Source organism: Rhipicephalus microplus, unplaced genomic scaffold, assembly GCF_043290135.1.
Source record: "Rhipicephalus microplus isolate Deutch F79 unplaced genomic scaffold, USDA_Rmic scaffold_75, whole genome shotgun sequence".
NCBI lineage: Eukaryota > Metazoa > Arthropoda > Arachnida > Ixodida > Ixodidae > Rhipicephalus > Rhipicephalus microplus.
This window is the reverse complement of record NW_027464648.1, coordinates 1115769-1128773: the sequence shown is the minus strand read 5'-3', so window position 1 is coordinate 1128773 and position 13005 is coordinate 1115769. Positions and strand designations below refer to the sequence as shown.

General features: G+C 42.3%; 1 protein-coding gene across 1 annotated transcript; it reads left to right on the top strand.

Annotated features, from left to right (window-relative positions):
- The first annotated feature begins 10524 nt into the window (after window positions 1-10524).
- Window positions 10525-11274, top strand: LOC142790170 (uncharacterized). The gene has a single exon (XM_075885171.1). The coding sequence runs from the start codon at window positions 10525-10527 to the stop codon at window positions 11272-11274; it is 750 nt and encodes a 249-aa protein (XP_075741286.1).
- Window positions 11275-13005: the final 1731 nt, after the last annotated feature.

Below are 13005 nucleotides of genomic sequence, written 5' to 3'. Positions count from 1 at the left end.
CACTATCTACATTATTATGTCGGGATCTCCGCTGCACTTCGTCAATGTCAAAAAAAGTTATGCACGTTGCACTATGTCAAGAAAAGCTGCGCCATCCGATAGATGAATAGCGCATATAGCTTGTCGGATATTGGCCAAGTTTTTATCATCTCACCTCTCTGTTTCCCATCGTTTATCCAATAGCATGCATCAATATTCGAGTTGTTTACTTGTTTTTTTTTATATTGGTTTCTTCCGTTCTCTTTCGCACAGTGTTTTTAGCAGTTATTCTTTTATGTTGCGCTTTCCTTTTTTTATGTCCATTGCATCTTCATCCTTTTTAAACAATCTTCTATTTGTTTCTTTTATTGTTCTCTATTTTCTCCTTTTTTATATCTCCTTTCCTTTCTGCGGACACTTTCTACCTAATAATAATAAAAAAAACGCCATGCCTGCGCGCAACACGCAGCACAGTCACAGAAAAAGCTGGAACAGCATCTTTACACAACCTTTGTTACACACTCATTAAAAAATTTCTACAAGCACACTTAAAAGGTACCTACAACGCCATAAATAATTTTAATTTTTTTGTTGTAGGTACTAGGGAAGCATTAACTATGCCAACCTTCATCATTCTGCGGAGAAGCATGGTGCCCGCTACATACTTGCGAGAAATTTCCGGTAGTTTTTTAGGCTTTGGCTGACAAACAAGAAAAATTATTCATGACATGACGGGTTGGAGACTGGAAGACCCTTCTAGTTACACAATTTGTATTGTGTGACGGCTAGTTGTTGATTTCCTGTTCTAAAAGGCTTTGCTACTTTAGAGCGATACTTTTTCTGACATCAAGCCTGCTGAAGGCTAGTTTGCAAAAGAGTTTCAAGCACTGGTGTGGCTCTGAAAAAAAAAAAACCTGTTTGTGTGGTGGAATACTCGCCTGGCACACAAGAAACCGGGTTTGAATTCCGTTGTGTTCTTGGTGTTTTCACTCATTTTTTTCTTATTTCGTGCAATAGAGGGTACGCACACCAACGGCGGCGGCGGACAACTACGCCACACGTGACTCTTGTTATGATAGCGCAACAACTTTCGGTGTAAAATCTAATCCAGTGATTTTTGGTGCGTTCTGCTGTCATTTTGGGATCATAAATATTGAACAAACAAAGTTTAGACAGTTTGTTATAGGGGCGGAAAGCACTACATTAACACGAGCACGCACGCCTATCTTGTGTATTTTAGGAGAGCAACGGTAACCTTACTTTATACACGCCAATGTGGTAGTCTTGATGAGGCAACGACCCAGACGGTGAAAATCAACTGGCGTACCATAAAAACGCCAGGCCTGCGCGGTAGGCGCAGCACAATCACAGCTAAAGCTAAAAGAGCGGCCTTTCAGAGCCTCCTCAAAACACTTATTTGGTAACTACTGCAAGCAAACTTGCTTGGTACCCACGAGGGCAATAATAATAAACTTTTGGGTAGTAGAACAGCCTCCGCTGTGCTATTTTTCGTCAGTCTTCCGAGAAGCGCGGTATCCGCTAAACACTTGCTACGAATTTCGTGCCAATTGTCCATGCATTGGCTGACGACGATGACGAATTATGGCTGAAGTGGGTATGCGCCACAGTTAATAGGGAAACGACAACAAGCTATTGTAATGGGTTGGAGCATTGGACGGCCCACTCGTTACGGTAATCGCATTGTGCGACGACTGGCTGTTCTTTCACTGTTGTAAAACGCTTTTTAAGTCGTATTACCGCGATTGCTTTCGCGGCATCAAGGCTGCCTAAGGCAAGTTTGACAAGTCACAAGCACCGCAGTAGCTCAGCGGAATTATTTGTGAATATGTGTATTGTTTATGTGGGCCAAAGACAGGCAATAAAGAAAAAAAAACGGAGTAGCTCAGCGGTAGAATACTTGGCTGGAACTCAGCGGGCTTTAGCTCGAGCCCCACTGTGCGATGGATGAAAGGTTGTCTTTTTTAATTTCGCGCAATGTGGTTATGGGCACCGGTGGTGGCGGTGGCGACGAACAACATACAACTATGCGTGACCCGAGTTTGTGATATAACAGCTTTTGCTGTAAAAAAAAGAAAGAAAGGTAACGTAATTTCACAATGAAGGACGAAATATTACCATCCCAAGAAAGGTACTTTAGCATTATAGATGCTTAGAACAAAGCTCTGTTATATACATACACCACAAGAGGCGAGATGTAAGTTGAACAACAAAGGTCTTTATGATGAGCCTCTTGAGACTGGGCTACTATTTAATGTGTGTGCGAGGTCGAGCGTAATGGAAGTGCGTCTAAAGAAGAATACCTTGCACTCGGAAGAATTCATTGCGTGATGCTACCCCAGCTAGATCAAGCTCTATTTTGGGAAAAAACGATCGTCCAAAGAACTAATTGTGCAATATACAATGCAGTCGCGAGAGAACAGGCGCACAAGGGAAGACACACCGGCGATTATAGGCCTGCAATTTGATACCACTAGAGTTTCACAACAGCAACAAGCAAATCGACCTTCATGTGACCCTGAACATATCCTCCACAGTGTAACACAATGTGATATAGTATAGGCACTAAAGCGGTATTGTCTTGGAAAATTTCTACGAAGTACGGCATGCCATACATTCATATGAAATATTAATTGGAACGTTTACGTGGCGTTGGAAGCCAATGAGAGAAGGAGGAAAAAGCTCTTTCGCCTCAATAAAATCAGACAATCAGAGTCAAGGCCATTCGCTCAAGAGTCTTGCCAACGCATGACGTCAAAGAGATCGGGTGAAGGTTAGAGGGAGATGGAGGCTTGCCCGTCTTTGGAATCATGCATATTAGAGAGGATGTAAAATTGTAAGATTGTAGAAATTGGAAGATTGTAAAATACACACATTTCACGTTCATATTATGCTTTACGAACGTACAGCTTTGCTCACCCTAACAGACATAACAGCCATGGTATAGAGATATACTTTGAAGTAACAAAAAATAAGCCAAACAGAAAAATACACTGTCGTTCCAAGCCTGTCTCGGACTAGTTCATTAAAAATAACTGGTCATCTTTGTCATACTTATGACAGCGAATCATGCTTGGCTGCTCCTAAAACTTTTTTTTAAACCAAGAGTTGCAGGTCAAGCTTGGAAACGTCACAGATGTCTTTTGTGGGGGAACAATAACTTTTACTGTGGAAAATGAACGCCCGACATTCTTCAATATAGTTACTTCAACGAGAGACAAGGGCAAGGCCATTACGACGAATGGGTGGCTATAGAGCCGTAAATGAAGTGCGTATAACGGCCAAAGTAACGGGTCCTTGGGATCAGTCATTGAGCCTCTGCACCGAGAGACGACTTACTTAACGATTACATCCCACAACGAACGTCGCTTCCGAAAGAGCGACAGTGAGAGACACAAAAGAGAACAGCAACGCGCGCTGTTGACGTATAGCCTGCTTGTAGCAGTGCTCCTTGTCGCCATCATACGACTTTCAAGATATATTGTTATGAGACAATGTCCCACAAAAGTGGTTAGATAGGCGCTGAGAAAGACGACGTGATTTTGGTGTAGGGCACAGCACTCGTTCTCCATCTTGGCTTGCGCGTTGGCGCTGTGTAAATATATCTTCAAACGCCTAGGTTCACGTGCACCTTCACGTAACAATATTAACATCACTCTCCATGTAAATTAACGAAAAACATGTTTACTGTGCTCGTTCTATTATTAGTAGCCAAATCATCAATTTTTCAGGTCTCACACTGACTGAGCGGAACACAGCAAGCATACGACGCCCAAGACTACACGAGCTTGACCCTTCAGTACGACTCTGGCCACCACCTGGCCTACGTTGACGTGAAGCTTCGCTTATCAATCGGGTTTGGCTAGAAGTTGCTTTCACGAAAGCTTATACCACGTTAATCGGAATGACTGACAGTTCGGCATGCGATGTTTGCCGCACCGATAAAAATATCGAACACCTTCTGTGCCACTGTCCTCAATTTGGCTCAGACAGACAAGTACTTGACAAAACAATGCAGTGACTGGGTGATCCGGCTCTTTCTATGCAGGTGCTATTACGCCAGCGTCCACATCCCTCCACAGCCCTATTGGCAGTGAAAGCCCTATTGTGTTGCTTGAGAAAGACGAGCTCATGCGAACGCCTCTGACATGTGGTGGAGGTCTACACGCTGAAGGGAAATTACTGTCAGTCTCTCCTTTTTCTTTTGCTTCCCTTCCACCTTTCTCATCTTTCTTGTCCGCTTCTCTCATTTCCCCGTCTAGGGTAGCACACCGGATGTCTTTCTGGCTAACCTCCCTGTCTTCTCCTTTTTGTTGCTTCCTTCCCTTCTTTCTTTCAGGTTCCCTGTAACACCGCGGAGTCTAATGTTTTGACTTAGATTGTTTTGCATAATAAAAAACTACCAAGACGTAACCTAGTCAATGAGTTCGCTAGAGGTATGCAACACTGTGTTTACTTACAGGAAGGATTTGGCGGTGCAAAACATTCATTCTGAGTGCGATAACATGTATGATCTCATGGCCTCAAAAAAAGTTGTTTTTTTTCTTTAGGCAGTGGAGATTTAATAACAAGATTTTACAACTTCATAAATGTCTGAAATTGTGTTAACCTAGGCCTAAGACAATGTTGTACAACTGAATGTTATAGGAGAAAGAAGTATACTAGATAATGCTCAGATGTATTAAGAGAGAACGACGCTTTTTGTTTCGCAATTTAGCGAAAAGCAATAGGATCCGTTAGGTCAAATCAATTCTACTCATTATTTGACTATCAATGTTTGTACGGCTTCTGACCAAGAGAAACGTAAATTGCACGCCTGTCGGGTGTGACGAAGATAAGTGTGATAGATAAGTGTGACGAAGTTAGTTAGATATAATCATTATTGATGTGATGCATAAATTTCAACAATACTATCCTTTTGCGCTTAATAGACATCGTGAAGAGGTCCCACAAAAAGCACGTGTGAACGTTCACGAGCTTGCTTAAACAGCCGAGTATCATTAGATCTACTATCTTTCTGATCGCAAGACGTGGAATGTTTACTCAAACGTGAATAAAAGAACTTTTTTGTGGTTCCCAAAGGAAGCGGAAAGTGCTGCTTTATGCTATAAGCATGATAAGAAATGAGTTGCATTGTTAACTTTATATCTACATTAGCCTTCTCAAAACACGTGGGCAGATGCTCCACTTCGATTTCCTACAATCGCTAATTAATCGTGAATTATATATAGACCCTGTTCTGTGTTATATGTAACACCTCTGACCTAAAGGCGTACACGTCAAGATTACATATATTCATTAACCTCCCAATTCACTAGAACAGACACCTAAAATATTAATTTTTTCCAAGGACGGTGTCGGAGTGAAATTCTAGGTATGTTGTGAATGAACTTTCTTAAATTACTTCGCTACCCCCATTCAGTATTGCTTTTCAAGTTTGTATAATATTTTGACCAATATTGTTGAAGTTACAACTCTGTATTAATTTCTATGTACGTCGTATGTGTGCCTTCCTGAGTTGTGAGGGGAAGTTCGCGCATTGTTTGTTTAATTGTTGTATTACATTTTCATATTACATTTTCCTTTCGTGCGTAATATGATTGCCCTTCCTGCATGAACGGAATACTGGTATGCAGTGTGTTATAAATAATAATATTAGAATATTCTTTTCACCTGTTAAAATAAATGAAACATCGTCTCGACATTCTGCCCAGTTGTCCTCAACAGCTTACTCACCTATGGGAATTGATTGATTGATTTGTGGGAGTTAACGTCCCAAAACCACCATATGATTATGAGAGACGCCGTAGTGGAGGGCTCCGGAAAATTGCGACCACCTGGGGTTCTTTAACGTGCACACAAATCTGAGCACACACCTATGGGAATTCTAGCTGAACAGCTTACTGGTCTACAGAACTTGCCACGGGTAACACGTAACGCTAGCATATATTGTAGGAATAACTATAGATCCAACTTTTCGCCAAAACTGCTGTCACCCATGTCATTCACGGCAATGGTTGCAAGCAATGCTGGAGAAGCTGATAACATGCAAGCAGTCTCACAGCATGCCACATTTATCCTTACTAGACAGTCTTTTATTGCTGTCACTCACAAAATAATCATGAAGTGACAAGAGACGAATGACTGTAGAATACATAACAAAAAAAAAGAAATATTAGAAGAAACTATTTGAGCTATTTATATATTGTTGGTCCTATCGAAAACTATCAGAAGAAGCTGTTTAAGCTATCCATAATTTGTTGGTCCTATAAAAACTTATCTTAACGGGCATCTACCAGTGCGGTCTAAAATAAAACCCATAATTCTTGTAAAGGGAAATGTGCTTCAGACATTTGGATTATCCGTCCACTAACTAATAGTTTACTAAAAATAAAAAAAGGTAACATTTACTCTAAGAAATGAGGGCGAAGCGATATCGACGAGCCGTTATTCAGAACGAAAAATGATGAAAAAATACCAAGCAACAGACGAGGCAACAGCGGCTGGGAGTAGACTCCGAATTGATGGAAGGCCCGCGCCAATGACGATGTGCCCGTAGACTTACTATAGGTTCGAAAGCGTAAATTCACTACGTGTTCCTGCCTCCCTAGTTTGGAGACCCAAGCCACGTCTGTGGCTGTTTGTGGTTTACCTGTTACCTTTCCAGACTAAGAATCAGCATGGAAACAACCTTGAAAACTTTAGCGATAGCCTAGCAAGGACCTTGATCTACCTTCATCCCCTAGCTAATGCCTAGAAGCCACCTGGAAGCAGCCAGATTAGGCTTCACAATTATTCAGGCCCCGCTTCTGTGATCTAGTGGCTAGAGTACTCGGCTGCTGACCCGCAGGTCGCGGGATCGAATACCGGCTACGACGGCTGCATTTTTGATGGAGGCGAAATTGTTGTAGGCCGGTGTGCTCAGAATTGGGTGCACGTTAAAGAACCCCAGGTGGTCGAAATTTCCGTAGCTCTCTACTACGGTGTCTCTCATAATCATATGGGGGTTTTGCAACGTTAAACCCTGCATATCAATCAATCAATCAATCAATCAATCAATCAATCAATCAATGAATTGGGATTATGCACTTTCGTTGTTTAAAGCCCTACGTGCATGGCTTACTGTCAACCTCATCTAGTTTTGTTGAATGCGATTACAGCAGCAATACTATGACACTTTCAGCAACTGGATGCAACAACCACGTATACTAAGTCGTCAGGCATTTTTGTCTTTACAATATACTATTGTCCAGGCGACTCACACACAAGTACGATGCAAAATGATTTTGCACGTGCGCCATCCGTGACACTCATATACCATGTCGTAAATGTCAGTACCTGCAGATAGTAGCACGTGATACACCAGATGCAAAATTATTGCATGTCATTACTGCAGCGAAGAAGAACATGCTACAAAAATGCTTTCGAAAATGGAACTTCATACATAACTGCAGCCCACGGTCTCTGATGCCGCTAGTGCATGCATTGTGAAGCAAACTGTAAAAAATAAGCAACAACTTTTTGTTAGAGAATTGATATTTTGTTGTACACAACGTGTCATACTTGATGTTATTTAAACGATTTTATATATATATTTTACGTTTTTTTTTCTGTTTAGATAAATTTTTATAGTCGTTTTCTGATCTTTCTTAGTCGCATAATTTTCTTTGTTCTTGATGTTTCTCTCCGTTTTTCCTAACTTACTTTCTTTTTTTTTCTCCACTTATCTTCTGGCCAATCAGATTTATTGCTTGCCACGCCGAACGAATTGCCGAATGCATTCTCAAGATAACGACGAAGAAGGCGCGTGGCGGCCGAGGTATTGCGATAGTAATAATGATAGTTCATTACACGAATAACAGCTTTTCCCTTAGTTTATGCAGCTGCACTGTTAATTGAAGAAAAAAATTTTATATCAGAATCTGTCTGCGTAAATTAGATTATCGTATATCAATCACCGTTTTAGAACAAAAAAAACTGTAAATGTAGTTTTCAACTAAAGTTATTTTGCAATAAGTATTCTCGTCGTCGGAAATGCTATTCGCGCTGCATAAACGTCCAAATAAGCAGGTCAGCGGGCCATTAATGATACTACTTTTTTGTGTTAACACCACCCTGACAAGCTGAGCGCACGAAGCAATAAAGATGGCTCAGCGTGTCAACGAACCTTGACAAGCACTCAATATTCCTACACTACTAGCATCACTTTCGCTTTCGCCTGCTTCTGTTGAGATCTCTTTCTTGAAGCTCTATTTATATGTTATTCTGGAGTTGAAGCAAGAGGCGACTTCTTGAATATTGTTTAGTGCCCTAGAATACTCCCATCGGTAATATTAAGCAAAGGCTGGTATATATATTTTAACGTTCCTTGCATTCTTCTAACAAATCCTGCCTTGTTGTGCTATGGCTTCTAGCAGCACTGTTGCAATTACGAGAGTTATAAACTTACTGGATCTTTGTGCCCATGAACTCTTTTCATGGACTACAGCAATGCGGTACACAAGAAGATTAACTAATCTTCGGTAATTGCTCTTGGCTAAAGTAGTTATGTTGATAATTTTGGCACATGCAAGATGAACATACAGCATTCTTACACACACAGTGAATACACTCCCATATTGGATGACTGAGTGTGAGCAGCTGCCAGAACTCCAAAGCTGTTTTAACGCAATAGCTTTCAAAGGCTCGTTTCACAGAAATGCCGGGGTCAGCGTCGTTAGTAGTGAGCGAAAAAGCATCTTTGCCTGACAAAGTTTGAGCAACATTCTGTGAACGTCTGTCCATTCGTCGCTTCTGGGGCTCTCCCAGTTTCTGAATCCGCTTCTCGGCGTCACCGTGCACCTTTTCCTTTGTGAGCTCTAACGTCGGGAACCGTTTTCCGGCGCCTCCATGCAACTTCGGCGTCGCGGACTCTCATTCGGGTTCTGTTTGCAAGCAAGCGCTGCAACCGCTTCTCCACTCCATCGCAGTGCCTTCCGTATGACGCAGCTACTCCAAGTAACAGAGTAAAGGGGCCAAGAGCTAGCGCATTTTATAGCTCTCACCAGTAGCGGTCTCCCATCGCACTACATCGAAGCATCCCGAGCGATCGCCTTCATTCAATGAGAGGTGCGTGTGTGATCACCCACCACAATATGAACTCTCATACATACTTTAGTTCAACTATGCTTCGCTGGCCCGCCTAGTGATATCCCGTCACACTAGCCTTTACCATGTATTTTTATAGAGCGAGCGCCACCAACGGCATCTCGTGATCATTTCACAAACTCGACGAGTTGACTACGACGGAGGAGGGACTGACCAGTGGAGTGAGGGGCTTCGCCCCTAAACATGCTGGGTCTGAGTGGGGATCGAACCAGAGTCATTTGCGTGGCAAGTACGTGTTCTACCACACAACCATGCTTAAGGATACGATGAGAATAACATCCTCTGTTTTGAATTGCAATTAAAGTAACTTTCATGTTTAACAAACACACGAGTCTTGTATACATGCTTCACAAGACCACATAAAATATTGCCGTAATAATGCGTGGTACAAGCGTGCATTGCCATAAGCCATCCCAACATTGGATTATCATGTGACCTCATAGTTTAAAGCCACTCTTTCACTTAAATAGACACGCACGTTACTGCACTCTAAAGGTCACGTAGTAGGTCGGTAGGAAGTTCGAAAAGATTTCATAAAGTGTTTGAAGCACACGATAGGAAGACAACATCAAGCTCGCGTTCAACTCTTATGAATAGAGCATGAAAGCTGAAGTCAATATTGAACGCTGCAGAGACATTATCCCTCAGATTTGTGTCCAACCTCAAGCAGACACAATTCATAGATGGCAGAAAAAAAACTTTTGACACTACAGCAGTGTCATTTGTTTGTTCTTGGAAGATTCTGACATCACACAAATAGGACGAAAGGAGTGTTCTCTGAAAGCAGGGATGAATAGTTGGAAGGGGCTTACTTTGCCCGGCTGGCCTGTCACGCTGAAAACGGGAAGTGCAGGGGCGTTTTTTTTTTCTTGTGTGCGAAATCTAACCCTGACAGCTGTGGATCCTAATTTAAAGCAGTGGTGGTTGCGGATGCGAACACTCGTCTAATCGCTGTTCCTGCCTTCTACAGGTGTTCGTCCTAGACAGGCCAGGGTCCCGATAGTGACTGCTGCAGCACCTGTCATTTCATCATCCACGTGTCAACGTGGAACGTTGTATTCTGGATAATCTGGCCGCTTCATATCTACCGTTTCCAGCATTCCTGTCGTCGTCCTGCGCCTGCGTGGATCTTCACTCTAGGCATCAAAAGTAGTGACAGGAGGCACGCCCGCGTCAAAGCAGTGGTGGTTGCGGATGCGAACACTCGTCTAATTGTTGTTCCTGCCTTCTACAGGTCAGTTGGCTTTACGCAACCCTTGGTATTGAGCTCTGTCTTATACCGCAAGCACTGCTGCTGCTGCTGATGCTGCTCTTTGTATTATTCGCTCGCTCGTGTGTTCACTTGTATTCTTCAATAAGTTTCCTGCTTGTGGTATGACGATGCCTACGAATGCCGAATTAGCTAAGAGAATCGAGGACCTTGAGGCAAAATTTGACAGCCGATTGACAAAGCTCGTGGACAGAACTGTGGGTGACGTTACGACGAAGCTTAGAGAGACGGGATTTGATCTCGGTGCTCTAAATTCAGAGGTTAAAAGTGTAAATGCTGGCTTGAAAATGCTTAACGACATTGTAGAGACTGTCCGTACTCAACAACAAGAGCTTTGTTCTACTAACAAAGCTTCAAGAAATGAGAACGAGACTTTAAAGAAGAAGGTGGCGGACCTGGAGCAGTACACTCGGATGAACAACGTCGAGATCAAGGGCGTTCCTTCTTCCCAAGGGGAGGACTGTGTTGCCATAGTGCAGTCGATTGGTAACGAAATCGACTGTCCTGTATCAGGCACTGATCTTGACGTTGTTCACAGAGTGCCAGCTAAGTCTGGTCAACAGAATATCGTGGCCTGTTTCTGTTCACGAGAGCAAAAGAATGAGTTTGTTGGGAAGGCACGTAAGGCTCGCCTGAATACACGTGCTCTTGGTTTTTCTGGAGAGGGCACCCATGCTGTCTTTTTTAATGATCACCTCTCGCCGGATAACAAGAAGCTTTTTGCTAAAGCACTTGTTCTCAAAAAAGAGAAACAGTGGGCGTTTCTTCGGACTGATAACTGTCAGATAAAAGCAAGGAAATCTACTGACACCAGGGTATTTCGCATAAAATCAGAGATCGACCGGTCCATTATCTCCTAGTTATATCATACATTAGCAATTGTAGCGTCATCCCGGCTGCGGCGGCTGCATTTCCGATGGAGGCGGAAATGTTGTAGGCCCGTGTGCTCAGATTTGGGTGCACGTTAAAGAACCCCAGGTGGTCTAAATTTCCGGAGCCCTCCACTACGGCGTCTCTCATAATCATATAGTGGTTTTGGGACGTTAAACCCCACATATCAATCAATCAATTGTAGCGTCTATACAATTGCAGGATGGCGTATATTTCACCGTCTGAACTCTCATCACGGATGTCTCAACCATGTAGGGCATAAATTCAATTTAACGCTCGAAGTGTAAAAAAATTATGATAATATTACCTCATTGCTGTCGGCAATTGGTCACCAGTTCTCTATCATCTGCATCAGTGAAACGTGGCTATGTGAATATGACAGGAACCTGTTAATGTTTCCTCCCTATTCTTCTGAATACTGTCACCGAATCGACGATGCACCTGGTGGAGCAGCTATTTTTATATCTTCATGCCTTCACTATCATAGGCGACTGGACTTGGCACTAAGTATTCCTGGTTGCGAATCCGTTTGAATCGAACTTCATGAACCACATTTTTCGCAAGATAGTAGGAATTTAGTTCTTGCCTGCATATATCGCTCTCCGTCGTCATCTGTCTTGGAGTTCTGCCTAGCTTTAGGAGAGGCGTTGAAAACTCTGTCATTAGAAGGGAAACGGGTGATTATTTTAGGAGATATGAATATCAATCTTCTTGATGGCACCAACGCAAATGTTTCTCAATACATTTCCTGCTTCAGTGGGTATGGCTACGAGTGCCTCAAAACTGCACCAACTCGTGTTCCACTTCATGGCAATGGCACTAGTATATATCACATTTTGTCTAACCTCATTAGTCCTCCTGAAGCAGCTGTCATCGAGGTGCCTGTCACAGATCATTATCCTATTTATGCAATCATAGGCATCTCCAATAATAATAAAATAAGTCGATGCTTCAAGAATATCTTAAATACTGCATCTTTCATTTACATCATCGAGCAGTGTGATTGGTCGGCAGTTAAGAAATGCAATAATGCTGAAATAGCCTACCAACAATTTTCCTCTATCATTTCAAATGCAGTCACGGCCGCTTCAACATTAGTAGTAAGCAGAAAAAAGTACCTTGTCCCAATAAATCCGTGGTTGACACCTAACCTGTTAAAATGTCTGCGGAAAAAGGATAACTTATACAAAAAGGCGAAAAAGTGCCCTTTGAATGTTCACCTGCAAAAGCGCTCTAAAGAATATTCAAACACATTAGGAAAGTTAATTAAAGCCGCTGAATTAATGTATTTCTAAGATAAAATAAAGCGAGCCGGAAATGACGTTAGGCAGCAGTTTAAAACTGTAAACAATTTTCTTGGCAGGACTACGGTACATTCCGATATAACCTTGATTCACTCAGAAAAACGTGTGATCGATAACCCATCTGATATCGCGAACTCTTTCAATGACTCATTCGGCATTGATATTCCTCAGTCGACAGCATCTCTCGAACACACTTGTTCACGATTACCACATTCATTCTTCCTTTATCCGACGTCACCCGAGGAAGTGTTCACCGTTATCAATAGTATTAGGAATACAAGCGCTGGTCTCGATAAGTTCTTTGCTGCCGACATGAAACTGATAGCTCATTTATTCTGTGATGCATTATGCCATATTATAAATCTTGTATTTGGAACTGAGTTCTTCCCTACATCT

Coding starts and splice junctions, on each gene's coding strand:
- LOC142790170 (XM_075885171.1), top strand. CDS start 10,525: ATGCCTACGAATGCCGAATTAGCTAAGAGAATCGAGGACCTTGAGGCA.